The sequence below is a fragment of the Pygoscelis adeliae genome, unplaced genomic scaffold (assembly GCF_000699105.1).
Source record: "Pygoscelis adeliae isolate BGI_AS28 unplaced genomic scaffold, ASM69910v1 Scaffold85, whole genome shotgun sequence".
Classification (NCBI taxonomy): Eukaryota; Metazoa; Chordata; class Aves; order Sphenisciformes; family Spheniscidae; genus Pygoscelis; species Pygoscelis adeliae.
In genome coordinates this window covers 7820819-7839517 of record NW_008824900.1, presented here as the reverse complement: position 1 = coordinate 7839517, position 18699 = coordinate 7820819, and the positions used below count along the sequence as shown (strand labels likewise).

At 36.6% G+C, this 18699-nt stretch overlaps 1 protein-coding gene across 1 annotated transcript; it reads right to left on the bottom strand.

Moving 5' to 3' along the window:
* Positions 1–1460: 1460 nt before the first annotated feature.
* Positions 1461–17929, bottom strand: CCP110 (centriolar coiled coil protein 110kDa). Its single transcript, XM_009324780.1, has 14 exons — positions 17783–17929; positions 16295–16423; positions 13200–14844; positions 12083–12207; positions 11757–11940; positions 10481–10620; positions 9997–10113; positions 9634–9735; positions 9230–9346; positions 8627–8706; positions 7963–8025; positions 6951–7010; positions 6293–6375; positions 1461–1551 (listed from the first exon to the last, which is right to left on the bottom strand). Exons 1-14 carry the CDS (start codon positions 17927–17929, stop codon positions 1499–1501), a joined length of 3045 nt encoding a protein of 1014 aa, XP_009323055.1. The 3' UTR covers positions 1461–1498.
* Between the last annotated feature and the right edge of the window lie 770 nt (positions 17930–18699).

Sequence of the window (18699 nt, the reverse complement as noted above, 5' to 3'; positions counted from 1 at the left end):
CAGAAAAAAGCCACAACTAGTGCCACAAGCAAGCCAATTCACTCATCACTGCCCACTCTCCTCATCCTACCATTAATGTTCCTATTTATTCTGACTATTTAACACAGTTAAATTTTGGTCAGTCTTTTTTCTCTTATATCCATGTCAACATGTCACAAAGCCTCCGAAGTTAGGGCACTGCATTGTATCGATACTGAGAAAGCAACAAAATACAACCCATTCCACATTCTGGTAGTCAGTTCTCTACTAGCACCATTACAGAGCAAAACAGTAAGCGCTGCGAAGACTTACACAGCCAAGCTTTTCTCTACTGGACTTTGAATGTTAAGATCATGTCTCAAGTTCATTAGAAGACAGAAGTTACAGAATTCTGCTCCCCTCAAGTTGAAGGATAACATCCATCAGTAGGAAGACCAAGGCAAAACATGAGCATGATCTTTTAGTGTTAGATTTTCATAAACATGAGTGTGTTTGTTGGGCTTAGGTAGGGATTTCCTGCCCCGCCCCCCCCCCCCCCACCCCAAATTTTACTCCACGAGACGCTCCCCCCGAAATCATGATTTCAGTACAAGGGCCTGTTAGATCACAGTAGGAGAGAAACTGCTCAGAAAAATTGCAACTGTCATCAACAAAACATAAGATACCTGAATTATTATTACGGACAATAATTTGTAAGTCTGAAATGGTAAAACAATTAAAATCTTGCCTTCTGAAATTTTTGTAGAACATACACTTCTCTTCATCTTGGCCAAAAGTTGTTTCCATAAGAAAGTGCAGTAGACAGCAAGGAAAAAAAAATCCTAGGACTCTTCTAGCACAGCGGTTTGATCTACCACATGTATAAATGCGCAATTTCAGTATAGTCATCGAAAGTATGTCTGTCTGCCCAGCAGTTAATCTGGATCCATGTCTGTCCAACTCAGCAGAAATGCAAAAGATTCAGGCCATTAGTATTTAAATTGAGGTAATCTCATTCATACAGAAAGTACATTCACAAAGGCTGCTGACAAATTCACTGATGTAAGAGCTCAGTTTCGTTTGAATGGTTCTTTTTTTTTTTTCTTATTTAACTGCTTTATGGTATGAAACTAAAAATATATACACACAACTTATTTATGGTGGCAACCATACACAGAAATTGCAATTTTAAGTAATGCAAAAAGCATATGTCAGACAAGAATTAGAGAGTGTGAAAAAGTCAAATTAACTTAATGTTGCCCTATGGTGGTCTTTAAATAAACAAGTTTATGAATCTTATGTGTACACAGTAGTATGAATACATAGTAAGTTTTAGCATGCAATTTCTCCACAAGTATTAGAGCTTCACAGCCCTTTACTACTTCAATATGATTGTATTAATGTATCATCGTCTGGAAATGACAAAGTGTGTTTATCATTTCTAAATATACATACACATATAGAAGATGGAATATTTGAATCAGTGCTGAGAATGTCATAATTAAAAAATAGCCATTTTATCCCAGCGAGTGCTGTCTTCTTAAGTTGTCACAACATTTGGCTTCTTTCTTTGGGTTCTTCCTGCATATGCTCCTAAAAATTAAGTAGAAACATTAGCATTTTACAATTAGTAGTACTGGTTTTTGTAACAGGATTATCCAACAAAAATAGCTGAAAATGTTTAGGACAATTTTTTTTTAAGCAGTATTATATATTCAGTGGCTACTTTTAAAATGACAGTTTTCATAATGTTACACCCAAAATGCCTCACAAAAACTACCTATAGGTTTGAAAGTAACGACATTTTATAGTATTTCCTTCCTCAGTAACTATTCCATTTTCTTTTCTGCTACTCTAAAACATCTACAACTACAATTCACAAGTTTTTAAAAGATAAGTCTGTCACATCACCAAGACAGATTAAATGACTGCTAAGTTTAACTATGCCATGTACTACTCTAAAACAAACTATCAATTAAAAAAATATTACACAAGTCAAATATTTAAGATAACTCTTTCCTTTTCCCCAACTGCCACATTAATAAACCAAGAGACAGTTGTAGGTTTCCATTTGTCGATACACACAACCAGAATTAAAAGTGCAGTATGAATAAGGTCATCAGGCCAGAGCCCTTATAAAAGGAAAGCTGCTCAAGTATAAAAATAATAATAAATAAAAAAAAAATCTTTCCACATGGAACAAATATATACTTATATATATTTAGAAAGCCATATTATACTGTGCATAGCACAAGTATCTTCCAGTAATAAGGGTTTAGCGCTGCAGGCTGCTAAAAAGTAGCACAACTCAGCATTCATTAGGTTCAGGCAGTTATCGAGAGTGTCCAGCAATGTGAGCAAACATTTACACAAAGCAGTGAAAATCACACCACATGGTGCAGAGCAGTGGAAACGGAAGACAGCCATGGAAGATAAATAATTACCAGGCAATTAAATTAATGTGATGAAGTACGAGCCGGTCCTTTTTAGGACCTTCAGTTACTCTTTGTCAGAGTTGCAGCGGTTACTTACAGGTGTCCAAGGGCTACATTCAGCACAGTGCAAAAGCAACTTTGGAAATGCCCACAGAGACCTTACCACAGCAGGATCCCTCACACCCGAACAGTGTTTCCCCCATGCAAAGAGACATTCTCGCTGGCCCAGCACTCTCCAGTGCTGTTCTCTTCAGCTCACCTGTGATCTCGTAGGACGAACCACCAGGCTGACAGGCATGATGCTTTATTACTGATTTAACACCACCTCTTAACTCTCCCCAAGTGCACTCCAAGTGATATAAAAATCTCACATACAGTATAGGACAGTATAGGGAAGTGTAAAAACCCTAGCAATCTAGACTAAGGAATTGAAGAAGCCAAATTTTATTAAAAAGAGTTACAGTCCTTCTGAATACAATTATCACCCAACCTTTTCCAGTGGCAAGGGGAGCAATTACACGAGGCCTCTCCCCTGTGACATACGATTGACCGGCTACTCACACATAGCAAGCCTGAGACCTTCCTGAAGTGCTAGCCTGAATGCTAACACACTTCACAGCACACACCATCTCACACGGGCAATATGCTCCTTGCTCAGGCTAGACAGGCCTGCAGGAAAGACCATGCTTGGCCAAGTGCTGCTGCCACCCAAATACTCTATGTGCTTCATGCCCCATATTTCTTTTCCACAACACTTACTCAAGACTGGGCAGAAACAAAGGAGAATAATAGGTCTAGTTGCAGCAGCTGCCTCATCTCAACCACCTTCTTTCTAACGCAATCAGATCCCATTAAATGCCCTGCCTGGCACAGCTTAGAGGCTATTGACTGAGCATCTCTGTCCTATTTAAAATAATAATAATAATAAAAAAAAAATCAACAAATAAGACTTTTTACAGATTTATTAGTTTGTACTTTTCTCTTTAGCACAGAACTGTGGGTTGAAGGAGTACAAAACAACAAAACCTAAATTTAGGATCACCAGTTGATTCCTAAAAGAAACGCCTTCTTGCCAGAAAAAGACAACAATCAATCAGAGTGGTATTAAAGCTACAAAGCACTTTGCAGACAGAATTTAAAACAACCATCAGAAGAATGAAAAAAAAAAAAAAAAAAAAAGAAGAAAGTAGTTGGATGAGTATGTTATTGTTTTCTTCTGAGGGTATGTCTCATCTAATCTGAATGCATAAGTGACATTTATATATAATAGTTGTATTCTAGTAAGCCTGCTTCCCTTTTGCCTCTCTAATAAGCACAATTTAATTGGGAGCCAGGGATGAATGAAGACAAGAAATTAAACAGCAATATTATGGGTTAGGAGTATAGCAGACTGACATAGTTGCAGATATAAATAAAACTCTCTATTGCCTAGACTAAACCACTGCTACAACTCTTTATTTTCTGACATGCACAACTTCTACTAAAATAAGAGAAGTATATGCATTTGTTTGACTTTTTACATTTTCTTTTCAAATTGACTTGAGATTACATTTTCTCTGTCTATGGTCTTTCCCAGACAGAACTTGTTGCCTCAGTACAGATGACTTTCAAGGATCTCTCTTGAAAAGTTACTTTATTGCTTAAAAAAACCCCAGATTTAAAAAAAAAAAGGATATTAACAAAAAAACCCTATTCAACATACTGCCAAGCCTTTCACTATTCACATTTTAACCATATATAAAGAAAACCATGTTCTATTTAAATGTATTCAGCTTAAGGCTTTTTCATTATTGCAAAATTATGCAGATTATTTCTTTCACGCCAAGAGTTCCCCACCTAATAGTTTCAGAATGCATTTCTATTCATTTAGTACGAGTAGTCTAACCTATTTATAAAGGAGCATATGGAAGCACTGGTGTTACGCCATGGGAACATGTGTGATGTCCAAACACTAAATGAGGTTACATTGTGCAACCAGAACTAGGCAGCATACAATTGGTTAGACACATCTGCTTTAAGTTCCAAGAAGGCCACTATAGGAAGCATTAAATAGCTTTCCAGATATTCAACAAATAGCAATAAGGAAAGGCAAAGAGAAATTTAGAGATATATCCCAAAAGATTCTTCTCATTGCCAAACATCAACTGCCATGACTAAGATAAACTCAGGGACTTACTTAGCAGAGCAACACACAGCCAACGCAGAAGCGTGAGGAAGAATGCCTTAACTGGATGTCTGATGCCAGACGCAAATGTAGAAAACACTGTAGATCATTACAAGCTAAGCATGAACTATATGAGATTGGGGATGGCATCCAAATCTCAAATCAGCGCTGAACTTGATCCTGACATCGCCCTTACACTACTACTCTTTTACAACCTCTGTAATACTGTAACTGGTAGAGGTCTTAATTGTTTTGTTGTCCCTGTTCTTCAGCACTCTCATTTACTAGTTAATACCAGACACATTTTTGCAAACTTGCAGATGAAAACTTGCCTTAATGGCTACCTCTGGTTGCTAAAATTATATTGCTTACTTAGTTTTCTTCTTTACATTTCAGAGAGATTATTTACTACCTTTGCTAATTTTTCTGTAGTGTCACTGAGTGCAACTGAACAACTGCCATGCTCCACTTTAGTGGTGACAGCACTGCCAGGAGAACTGGCAACAGAAAAATAAATGAACAAACCTCGGCTGTGATCTCATTGTTTAATTTTTTATTTTGCCCTCCCTTTTTTTTCCCCCCTCCTTCTTCGAACTGAAATGCTACAGATGTATATGCATAGTTTCTTGCCATACGTCCTTCTACAGCCACTTCTCTTAGCTTCACAAAGTACTATGAGAAGACCAAACACTCTGGGAAAACATCACATTTAAACAGTGTACTCACTGCAGTAAAACTCGCACAGATACTCCCTGCATTGCTCCAGGGCAGTAATAAATGGAGAATTTCCCTTATAGGAAAGGTTTGATACTTAATACATAAAGATAATTCAGATCACTATGGAAAACAGTTGAAATCCTACTACATTATAATTTGCCTTATTGAGCCCCCAAATTCCCAATTTGTATACTTGACTTGTGGAACTCTCCCTTGAGAACAAAGTGTAATTAAGATCTTAAACAGTTTTAAAACGTATAAATCACTTTACCTTTTAATAAATTAAGGTTTGTCACTTAAGAAATTTAGAATCTGAATAAAAAAATGGAAATTGTATAAGATGTTTTGTAGTGTTTTATTCCCTTCATGGCTGAACGGGCTGAAAACTGAGAGGTTTGGCACTATTATCAAACCTTTTTAATAAAAGGTAACCAATCAGTAATCTCTGTATGCAAGTACAGGAATACTCCACGTTTAAAACTGGGTCATTAAGACTCAAACATTCTGTAAGAGACTACAGTAATATATATAATTTTAGGACTGTATGATGACTGAACGCCGACTAGACTGTCCTTCCTGTCCTTTCAATAGGCTTTGTGTTGAAGACAAGTTACACGTGTGTACAGAACTAAGAATCAAATGACATTAAGATTCTAATGCAAGTCTAGTTTGACTACTATTAGCTTGTCAAACGGTTACAGTGAATATATCTGGCAAACCATATATATATATATATATAACAAACAAACAATGTCTCTGCAACAGCAGACTTTTTTATGACTGGGCATCTGGTGAGCAAAAGCAAATGAGCTGTGCAGTACATTCTATCTACTATGTTTACAGAATTTGAAAGTGGATGGTTAAGTTACCAGCACATGTTTGTTTAAAGAGATAGGTTAGATTTAAGACATAGCAAAGCAGGTGCACAAGAAAAGGAAAACAATATAACCCCCATTTACTTTTTCTAGATACTAGTAACTTATTTACTATAAGATCCAAGCACCAATTTTCTACACACCTGAAACAGCCTTGTTAGACACTCTGCTCTCTGGGGCCTTCTTTCTATTTTGCTCAACCCCCTTCATTGAGGTCTTAGGGGTTCTAATTAAATATAAAAGAGTTAATAAGTCACTTGCATCAAAGTTGAAAGGCTGTATCCAAAAATATAAAGACACTATCAAACTGTGTTTGGCATGAAAACATTTTTTACAGTGTCCCACAGAGCCTCCTCTGGAGTATGTGTACAACTCCTATCAACATTATTATGGCTTAAGTAGGTATATTAAATAGGAGAACATCTCCCCATGAACAGGTTTTTAAAACTCTATTCAAAAAACTGATTCAATTCAGACACTGCGGCATTAGAGTCTACATTTAAAAATATACGTATTTCATTACGTGGAAGCAAAGCTTCATGGAATGAATGTTACAAATAGAAATGTTGGAACACAGTGTAAATGGAGACAATACACAAGAGGATGAGAACACTAAATATTTTCTTGCAGTATAAGGTAAAACAAACCTTCATCACTCTCTCAAAATACTGTAAGAAATAATTATGTTTACATGGAACACAAGTTGCACCAGTACATGTAAATATTATTCAGAAATCACTCTGCTCTTGCACTTTGCATTTGCTTTCATCCTTAGGCTATAAACATGCTGTGTGCCCTTACCCTTGTCTGCAAAGCAGTCTATGAACTGGGGCATTCTGTCCTTGATTTGGTTGAAGTACGCTGTTAAAACACAAACTTTTATTAGTGCTTTTTCCCTTCTTTAAAAAGAAAAAAAAAAATCTCATAAGGAGTACTAAATTATGCACCATGTTTCACATAACAAGTTTCAGAAAGGCTAAGAGGTTCTGTAATGCAGACGACATGTAGACAAAAGTGGAAGGAATTAAAATTCCAGAATAGAACTACTACTTCTGCTATTTAAAACAAAGAAACAAAAAAGCACACAGATAAACCTCCCTCAGCAGTGCCTTGGGTTCCTAGTCATTGATAAGAACATACAGGAAAAAAGGACTGAATCGCTTAAACTAGTCATTGAAGATTGAACTGTATTAGTAGACAGCACGTCTTCAAAGCTTTTGGGTAAGCATGGGATAAAAATTGTTTTAAGGGATGCCAGGTATCTGACCTTTTATACGAGAAAAAGGTGCAGATAGGCCTCATAAGAGAAGGGCTGCTGTCTTCCTGAACAGCAAGTATTGAACACTGTAATTTCTGTGATCTAAGCAAACAATCACACAATCTAGAAGCAAGAACTTTTCCTCACAACAGAAAGCCACTTCTTTTCTGATAGCTTTCTAAAGATAAGCGTGTCAAGGATTACATTGCAAAGTAAAGGGTATTAAGAAAAGTAGTAGTGTCAAATTGAAGCTTAAGAGATACTAACAGTGTATCTCAGAGAAAAACCTTGAACCTGAGCAGAGAAATTTAAAGCCATAAATAAATTCTGAAGATAAAATTTCAGAATTGACTCTGAAGAAAATAAATATTTTCTAAGTTCTAATGAGCTAATAAACCCCTTTCTCAGACCATGCTAAATCAGATTTCATTACTGTCCGTCATAATAGTGGCAGGAATTGAGCTGAGTGATGGCAAACCAGCAACACAGGTCAAAGAATCTATCATTATAAGACAGTTCTTTAAAAGCATCCTAACACAAGTAATCTTCACTCACCGGCTTTCAGGAGTTTTTTGTTTTATGATTATTTTTTTACTTGGCATTCCCATTTCTGAAGCCCTAGAGAAACAAAAGTATTGAAACATATTTAAATTATAAAATCATCATCTAGGTCTTAAACAGAAGCAATAAGAGAAAACCTACGACAGGATCTACATCTACATGTAATACTGCCAGAGCAGTACTACAGATTATCACCTTTTACTCAAAAGCAAGTGTAACACAACTGTTCAGTCCACTGTGTTGCAGGATAATGCCTGCTACCATTCCCCCAAAAAACCTTGCCAGAGATACCCTACCAAGTGCCTCTACTGCTAGGCACTTCAGAAAGATTGACAGCATAACTTGGAGCACTTTTTACAATTTACAAAATCGACCATAAACTAAGCGCACAAGGATCATTTTGCTCACCACTGAAATACAGCACAAACGCACAACTTAGAACAAACATTTTTCTCCCATACAAACAAGAAGTCTCTTAAAAGTAAGAGCAAACTAATATTAGTAAATCACCACACACCTGAAGACTTTTATTATTCATTCTTCCTATGAGAGATATTAGTTTGCAAAGAAGCTGTTACTCCAAAAACTTCTTTTCGTGTCTCCTACCCATCCTCTCGCACCCCGCCCTCCCCACCACAAAGGGAGAACTTGCACATACTTCATGTACTTTTTCCTGTCCAGAGATTTCTGTGTAGCTGTTGAAAGTGTCGCTCTCTCTCTTGGGCTCTTTACTTTATCCTAAAAAAACAAAAGAACCGACAATAACACTGGTTACTGCTCTTATTGAGCTTAACCCCATCTGACCTGCCCCACTTAAAAAAAAAAAAACACAACAAAAACCAAACAAACAAAACAACCCCACAAAAACCAAACAAAGCCAACAGTGTTTTCAGTAGTAAGTTCAGCTAAATTCAAGGGCTTTTTTCTTTTTTAAAATTAAAGGATCTTCCTTATATTATCAGATTAAAAATATTTGTGTGCCATAATGAATTCTTAGTTAAAGTATGAACTTTTCGTTATTACTTTCACCATGTTTTTCATTCTCTTTTTTATACATCTACACACTAAAAGTTTCAACATATTAATATCTTACTGCAGTGACCTCTTTTTTTCTTTGAAAAAAGTTACCTACAGAAACATAATTAAACAACAATTTAGATTAAAAAAAACTTTTTACTGGGTGAGGAAGTATCTCTTAAAAGCAAAATGATTCACTACTTAAAGTCTTAAAACAGTTTACATTCTCTTGACTCTAACACACCATTTGCCTGAGCATCTTCTCTTTACGAACTTCACGATCATGACGCAGAATATTCATTCTTTCTGATGCCTCCATCGTAAAAAAGATGTCATGGATGTCATACAGAGCAGCTCGCAGCTAGAAAGAATAATCAAAGTTTTAATAAAATATTCAGTCAAGTTAACATTCCCATGGTTTTGATCATCAAGCTCTTCTCACTTTCAATCTAACACTTGAAAACACTTGAAAAGATAATTTTGAAATCTCTTCTAATGTGTCAGCACAAAAATGGAATCTTCTCTTCACAGCCATAGTTTAAACTTTTTACTTTAAACAAAGTCACTGTGAAGGTTTTAGGTATTTATATTACAAAAGCAGAATAGCTAGGAAAGAAGAAAAAAAAAAAAAGGTTTAAATCGTGTCACCTGAGCCATTACTCTTTCATGAAGGGATGCATCTTGTGCTGAAACACTTCCTCTTTTTAATGGGCCTTCAGACTGAAAATTTTTTATGAACTCCATAGTATCCTGGGGAAGATGGGAAAATAAGATTAAGCTCCAAGCATAATCCTTCACAACAAAGGAATGATTACAAACTGTACTCATAGGATGTACAGCCTTTGTTTGACTTGGACCTTATGACATTAAGCAATGCAACACTCAGACATGTTCACCTGACAGACATTCCCAAATTCTTCTGAAAGCAGAAAATGCATCGTTTCACCTGTCAATTGAAGATATGAGCAAAAACAAACAGGAGAAGCTGCATAATAAAAATGCTGATCTTACTTTTACAGTTTGCTTAAGATGTTTCAGTTTTTCTGTCTGCAGGAGTCTACGAGTGAGAAACCCCTTTGCCACAGCAGTGATCTTATTGAACTTCATTTGTATCTCTGGACTGAAAACCTTAAAAGAAAAGAAGCATCTTCTAAACATTCGATAAAAAAGCAAGAATTATGAATTATTTTGCAAAGAACCTCAATCATGTGACATAGGTTTTCAAGTAACAAACAAGCTGTTGATGGCTAGGCCAGAAGCACCCACCATAACATTAACTCAGCAGAAGCAATATATTATTATATGATTATTTTGCATGTATGAACAACGAGAAAAATATCCTATACAGTTCTCTTGTGTAATCAAAGTCGATATAGGAAGGGATACTAAACTTTTCTGCAAGATTTATTACTGCACAGCTATTATAAAGTTACCAGTGTCTTACAAAAACTAGAGGGCTTTTTAAGCTATAAATAAACCTTTTTTTTTTCCTTACCTGAGTCCACCTAGTTTTGATCCTGTTACTCGGCCTAGATACTGAGGTTTTTATAACTCCACTACCTGATGGTCCCCAGAGAAAGAATGAAGTTTCACTTGTTGAAGCAAAGGTGTCAGGTGTCGTAGTATGAGCAAAACCTGCATGCAAAGCAGAATGGACAGTTCAACACACAGACTTTGTCCATAAGTAATGACTATGCGTGCGTATACACAAATACACAAATGCAGCACTCCATAAAAAACAACAAATGCAGATAAAATCAAGCACATACATAAACTTCAAACCTGCTTGCAGTCAGGAAGCCTTTTTGGGCTTAAGAACAAAGATGCTCCCAGTGCTGTTAGCTATTCTTATTCAAATTGCAGATCATAATACTTGTGTATTAGGAGGAAAAATGTCCGTATGCTACAGCATGAAAAAATCACTTACCTAATGTTAAAATTGCTACAGAAAATCTTATTCACAAAGCATCTCAAGGAACATGGTCTTAAAGTGTTTAATGTTGCTATCATGGATCCTAAAGATGAATAAGGAATAATCATATAGTTCAGCAATTTTACTCTCAAATGGAAGTTCCTTTGCTGTTTGCCTGTTAGAATACCCAATTTCCATCTGTGTTTGATAAGTGCATGTTAATACACTCAAGAAACAGAACTCAGCTCAGAGGTAGCAGCTTTGTTTACAAGGTCAATTATAGGCAAGAAGCAATCTGAATATTTCTGATTCATTTCTTAGCAAAATTTGCTAAACAGAAGACAAAACAAAACGTTTCATAATATTCTGGAACAGGTGAGAGGTGTTCCATCAGCTATAGCTGTACTTCCTTGCAGTCCAGACCCCTTGGCAGAGCCCTTCTAATCCTTCTACACAAATGAGAACATCTGGCCCACTGCTGTGCAGCTACATGGAATGATGATGAACGTTCTGTGACATGATACAAATCCACCTTCTCATCCTTGATCAAATCAGTTTCCTTCTAGCTTGTTTTCCTCAAATATACCCTATAACAATTATATACAAATGCAGTACATGGAACAGTAAAAGGATGGCTGAAACTGGTTAAATGCCAGCTAGACAAAAGATGCAATACAGAATTTGTTTTACATATGCTGTCAATAGCCGAAGGCAGCAGCTGTCCACACAACCTAACCAAGAAGTGCCCTGGGACAGGAACAACGCATTTATCGATACAGTGGGGCAGCTGGTCCAGTCGAGCACTGCAGAGCAAAATATATCACAACATTTAACATATATTCTACCCTCTCAGTTTTACCAATGCTGGTAGCGTTTGTATTATGGACTGTCTCCAGCTGAGACTGCACACTTTCCAGCAAGCCACTTTCGCTTTTTTTCCTCCACTCCAACTCCATCCTACTGTTAATATTCACTTTGGAAATTTCTATTTCCGCTGTAGCAACCTTCTTTCCTTTCAACTTTCTCTCCTGCTCTTCCAGTTCCTACAAAAGAGAGAATCAACTATAAGACTATTTTTCTAACTCTGCAAAGCAATAGAATAGACATTTTAAAACCAACTGCTTCCTGCCAAACTGCAATGCAACACACGTGACCTTTGCTTAGAATTTTTCCTTTTTACCTTACCTTCTGCAATTTCTCCTGTTCTCTCTCTTGTTCAGCTATCAGAATTGACAGTTGTTGTGCATGCTGTTCTTCAAGTCTCTTCCTCATTTCCTCAAAGGCCAACATTTTAGTTTTTAAAATATCTTCTGAGAAGATACATTACAAAGAATCAAGCATTAAGTATTTTATATATGATCTTTGCCACAGACATACATGCTTTAAACAGGAGTAAGTTCCACCATCAGTACAAAAGTACAACATATCTTTGATGCCAAGTTTCCATTAGGTATTGCAAAGAACCTCGATATCGAGTTTCCATTATGTATTGCAAAGAACCTCATCAGTTATTACAGTTCTTCAACATATTTGCATGTTCATATTTGTGGGATAAGCATGCAAATGGAACAGCAGTAACACCAACCGAGCCTATATTAAAATACAGACACAAAAAATCTAGCTCCGAGAGTAGTATACCTACACTTGCTTGAGTGAATTAAAATTATTTATGCCACTTCAGCTTGATTTGGTAGAGACACATACAGATGTAACAGTCTTGAATTGGAAGAAAATACCTATATAATGATTTGCTACCCATTAAAAAGTATTTTCTTTTAATTTACACACGGTATCTGTTCTTTTAGTAGTCTTATTTAGACCTAAGGGAATAAGACATTATTTTCTTAGTAAAACTAAACTCAAATTTGTACATTCAAATGGGAAATTAACATTTGTGGTGTCAAATGATACCCTTGAGAATAAATACAAAATTCACAAAACTGATAAACAATGTTTTAGCTGATGCTTCCTCAGAAATTGCTTAATCAAGTATTTGTTACAAATAGCTGTTATAAGACTTTTGACTCCAAGTGACTCCTAAGACAGCGATTACACCATTCTGTAGCAGTTAAAAATGGCTCACGTAGTGAGTTGAATTTCAGAATTTGTCATTAATTAAAAATTAGAGAAATAATGAGGTTACTGAAAAAAAGATAATTTACACTCAATGAAATTTTAGCCTTTTGATATATATACATATTTAGAACCACCAACAACTAATGATCATTGGGGTTTTTCCTAAAAGATTCATAAACTGAGAAGTAAGTTTAAGAAAAACCCTCAACTACAGGAGATCTTTTACCTTTTGCCATACCATCAGGGGCTGCATTCTTGGTAACGTAAACTGATCCCACAGGATATTTCTGTTCTTGCAACCACTGCTTCTCTTGTTCTTCCATTCCAACTGTTAGAACACAGGGATTGTTTTCTTTTTGGCAGTTGTCGGTGTCCAAATCAAGTCTACGTTTTACCTTTTCAAAACTATTTTCTAGAAACTGCTCGTTTGCTGGGGAAACACTTGGAGTGTCCATCTGCTGTCGCATATTCTTGCTCTGCATTAGTAGTGGGGATGGGTTTTCTACATCGTAAGATTTATTGAGTTCTACTGGAGAATTACATTTAGTATTTTCCAGCAAACTAGACGGTTTGGTTTCATTCACAGCTAGGAGCTTCTGCGTTACTGTAGACTGACTGATGGCAAATGGCTCACTCAATTTTGGAGCTACAATATTAGTACTGGTCTCTACTTTATACGGCCCTCTGCTGTCCATCACTACCTGTCCTTCCACTGTAGCCGACAACGTTCCTTTGCTTTCCAAGTGCCCAAAGGAATGGCGATTTGGTTTGCCAACCCCCAACCCATCACAAGGGCCTGAAGAATTCCTGTTGACACCAGGAACTCTGCTAGGGCAAACCATAGTGAAGTCCACCATGAACTTTGGCACTGATTCAGATACATTATTTTTATCAGCAATATCTTGCATGATTAAATCCATCGCTCTACCCTTGCCTTTAGGACTTAACTCGTAAGCATTCACTGGGTTATTTATAACGATGTGTCCCATTGATAAAGGTCTTGGGCGCCTTCGGTGCATTTTAGGGCTCATGCTTGGCTCTGGGCTCGGCAATTTGGCGTAAGAGCCTGTGAGGCTCCTGACAATGCTACTGTCACGATCAAACATAGAAGTCTTTTTAAATTCTTCATCCGAATCCGAATCCACCAATGGCGGTGTTCCAACTCTCATAGGTATGTCCACTTTAGAAAAACTGGATAAAGCTGACATACTTGTGTTGTTTGTATGAGTAGAGGCACCTTGGAGAAGGGTATTTGATTTATTAAGACTGGGTTTATCAAGTGTCAGAGCGGTGCAACTTCTGCCTGTAAGCTTTGCTCTTTCTTTCACGGAGTCAGTTGTTTTAACGCTATCATTTTCTTTATCTGAATGACTTTCACTCATACTCCTCTTTGAATTACTTTTTGAGCTACGCTTGGTTTGCTCTTTCTCTATGTACTCCCTAGATTTCTTCATGAGGTTCTGAAGACTCATTACGTATGGATCTTGGACTTCCTCATGCGACGGTGGCACTCCTAGTCCCTCTTGCTTTTGCAAAGCATGTGACGCAAGCTTATTATGCACGTTGTCAGGAGACGCAGCCCTTGGACAAGGTATGTCTTTTGAGAAGTGACTCTCACTTTGCTTTGAAAAAACATTTTCTTCTGCTGCTTTAACTACTTCTGTCACATTTGATGTCACCTGCCCAGTAGTATCTAACGGCGTAAGTTCTGGTGTCTTTTCAAGCTCCGTGGGACCATGCCTTTCAGGAGAACATGCCAAATGGACATCTGCTAGAGCCGTGCAGTCAGTTGAAGCTTTTGAATCTGAATCAGGGCAAGCATTCTCAGCCTCCTGTGCATTCACGTCACTCATGCTAGGTCCCTTCCTGATCTGCAAATAAAAATTGGGAAAAAAAAAAAAAAAATCACGTCTTTTGCATAAAATCTCCTCAGATTACCGCAAGCTTCACCTGAACTTAAAAAAGAATGCCACCACCTTAAAACCAATAAAAATTTTCAGTTCGACTGTTACTAATTTCCTTCAAATTACTTAAAATACAGAGCTCTTTGCAATGAGAAAAAGATTATTGGAATTAAAATATAAATTTGAATAATGGTCCACTCAGAATTTTTACTGATACCAAGTATCTGAATGCAAAGATGCTCTTTTCTTCAAAAGGTAATTTGGATATATTCAAATACTTTTATGGCTTCGAATTACCTTGCAAGATTCCTCTTAAAATATGAAACATGTTTATATTAAATGACAAACGTAATTGAAAAATTTCAGCATGAAATATAGATTAACCTTCAGGTGACTAAGAACAAATCAAAATAATTCCTAATGAAAATAGTGGAACTATGAGATAATTTTTTCATTTCTTTACTAATCCAGAGACAATGAAATACGACTTTTCATTTGTCAAGGACTTGGAAAAACAACTTTCTTTAAGCGAGAATTACATGCTACTTCTAGCCAGCATTTGTTTAAAAGGATTTGCGCACTAAAATTATCCTATAGGTTATCCTATGTACTACAACTCAGTTATCAAGGGGACACCTTTGGGAAAAAAGCTAACTTATTTTTGATTGAACATATGTTCCTGGTCTGTTCTTCAAATCCTAAGTCAGATGACTGTTGCCATGTACACTCCAGTAAACAATGCAAACTAGTAAGTTATGTTTGCCACCTTAGTAACTCAACAAATTCAATGTTAACTGTACTTGTTTAAGCAAGAGGTTAATTTAAAGACTGCATTACAACTGTTTCAAAGAAAAATAATACCGCTTGATTAGATGTATTTAATATTCTTTTCAATTTAAACCTCTACTAAATTCATCATTGAAGCAGTGAAGAAAACAAAATAGTTGCAGTAAAATTATAAAGCACAATAGAATTACAAGTTGTTGCGAAGGTTATTTTAATTCTGTAGTCGTAAGGTTGAATATAGATTATTTTCTGATTAAACTATAAGCTTGCAAATAAAGCAAGCCGGTTGCTCTAACAACAGGGGTTTTGTTGATTTGTTTTTACAATCTAATTGTTTCAAACACAGTTACAAAAGCAACAGTCAGTCACCTGGTATTGTCTGTCTCTTGCATATTCCAAAACAAGCAGTGAAAAGCAAGTCCCATGCATTACAATGAATGTAGATATTATCACTAAATAATCAATTATCAGGTCACATAGCATGAAATACTAGCAAATGCTGGCTCTGGAGAGTTAACTGCTATTAATTTCATGTTTATATTGGTGAATACTTAAACCCCAGCACTTTCTCAGAATGTCTATAAGCAGAGGTTTTCTGTAAAGCTATAAGGCAGCTTTGGACTAACACTACCTGAACATTTTCTAGAATCTCCTGAACACGATTCAATAAAGCTCTTTTCCGGGAATTCTGTCTCCAGGTCTCTAGGTCCAGTGCTTTCTGTTTATATTGCTGTATTTCCTTTTTCTTTTCAAGGCTAAGCTGCAAAACAGAGTTAAGAAACACTGTTTATATCACTAAATGCAAATTTCAATACAGAATTACAGAAATAATTTAAAAGAAAAACAACAGAACAAAACAATAGAAGAATAGCAATCACCTAAGTTGAGGCTTTGTGCACATTTTAAATGCCAGCTTCTTTTTAACCAATTATACTTTTTTTAAATGGAAGATGCACAAAATGCCTTCTCGGCACACACGCAAATGAACATGAATGTAAAAGGTCATTTATAAAAAAATTTGCATGAACATTACATGCTACTGTACCAACTTCAAATGACACAGGACTCAGACTGCAGGACAGGTCTTTCCCAGTCCTCCACAGAGACGGGAGGTTTGGGCATCCTGTAGAGCCCTCTGTGACCTACCTTTCTACCCCTACTCAAATTATTAAGCTCTACGAAAGACTAGCTCACGCTTGCTGTCTTGAACCACAGGTGAATTTCACAACAAAACAGAAATGGATGCAAGCAGCCTTCTGGATCCTTTCAACAATCAGAATCTGAAAATCTTCTGAGTTACTACTTTAGAATACGCAGTTTGGATAAAAGTCAAAACTAGATCTACAAAATTACATCTACAAGAAATGCTTTCACAAAGTTCTATGAAATTAAGTAGTCTCAAGTCAAATTATGCATTTCTTCTATGAAACCTTAAATTATCCACCCATTTGTAAATCAAAAATATTACAATATATCATTTAGTCTCCAATGTGTATCTGTATCACGATTTTTGGAGATTGTTGTTAGAGAGTCTCTCCATTCATACTTTCCATCACTGAAACAAGGAAGTCAGCTGCATTATTGCACAAACTACCAAGTCTTCTGCGTGTCTCTGTTTGCATTAAGCATAAAATGACTTAACGTAATTGATGAGCCTGTGAAATACATTAGAGGAAGCTGCAAACACACGCAAAAAAGAAATTTACTTAAAAGCTTTTTAACTATCTCAGTATTTCCTATTTGCACTTTTTTTTATACTTTTAAACAAACTCACATGTTCAATATTTGAATGTCAATAAGATTCTACATAAAGTTAAGCCCAGCAATAACATTCATCTATTTAATACCACAAACATTTTTACTCCCCTTGTGAAGAAAACAAATTTCAAGAAATGAAAGCAGATGTAGTCAATACGAAGAAAAGTACACCTTACCCCTTTACTTTGTAAAATTAAGGGTAGGAATGCTTAGAATACACTAAGCAGCAGGCCAGATGATACCTCAAACAGAGCTGTACCTTCAGTAGAATCATTGCATGTGGACATCAAAGCCAGTGCCAATAGCACAGTAAGCACACCAGGGAAGGAAAGAAAAAAAGAAAAAAAAAAAAGCGCCTTACCAGAGGGGAAAGCACAGGAACTCCATGGAATTGAATGAGGGAGGCATTTTTCTGCTGAACATTGAAAGAGGTTTCTCTTTTTATTGCCTCTTCTTGGATTCTGGAAAGATGCTTCTTGCAGAATATCTCATAGTCCTCCATCTTCATGTTAACTAAGCTGCAAAGAATAGTAACATTACTCTTCTGTGTACTCCCAAGACCATGAAGGGAAAACAACACCACAACTAATTCTGTATCACTATATTCTGGGAAACAAATTATACATTAGAAAACTCAAGTTTCTCTTTTTCCTATCATTAACAACAGCTGCAAAGCTGTTTTTTTTTCCTATGTAAAAGTAAAATCTGCATATATGAGCAAAAAAAGATGATCACAGGTACACTGACAAGAAAGCAAGCATTGAGATAACCAAGATTTACAAAACTACACATGCTACAGATAGTCTTAACAATTTCCATCAAAGATTAAACCTTTAAGGTCTCCCACAACTATCAGATAGATCCTATCAACTGTAAAAAAACAATAAATAAAATTGCAGCCAAATTTAAAAAAAATAAAAACAGAATTAAGCTGGTATTGAAGGAAGACCAGCCTTTATATTTAGGGGGCTGAGAGGAATTTGTGTCTCACTCCCATGAGCCTCCTCCTCAATACATCCCTGTATGAACAGACGCCAATACTTCCATCAAAAAAATACATTACAGCCTAGTTTCCTTAAAAGAGCCTACATATCTCGCACTGCCCATCCCTACCGGCGTAAAAATTCAGAGCCAAGCACCACCTGCCAAGGCCTGCCACCGCTTTTGTCCCCTCGCACACCCCTTCGGCTGATTTCTGCCTTCCTCCCGCCCTCTCCGGGCGCACCGAGCCCTCCCCAGGCCGCCCGGTTGGACCCCTGCCCCCATGCCCGGGCGGCA

What these genes read in the sequence shown, in the direction of transcription:
- CCP110 (XM_009324780.1), bottom strand. Translation starts at nt 17,929, where the DNA reads ATGAAGATGGAGGACTATGAGATATTCTGCAAGAAGCATCTTTCCAGA. An exon ending in AGAAGATGCTCAGGCAAATG is followed by an intron (nt 8,707 to 9,229) that starts GTGTGTTAGAGT and finishes TTGTTTTTTTAG; the next exon opens with GATAAAGTAAAGAGCCCAAG. An exon ending in GTCTAACAAGGCTGTTTCAG is followed by an intron (nt 1,552 to 6,292) that starts GTGTGTAGAAAA and finishes CTTAATTTTTAG; the next exon opens with GAGCATATGCAGGAAGAACC.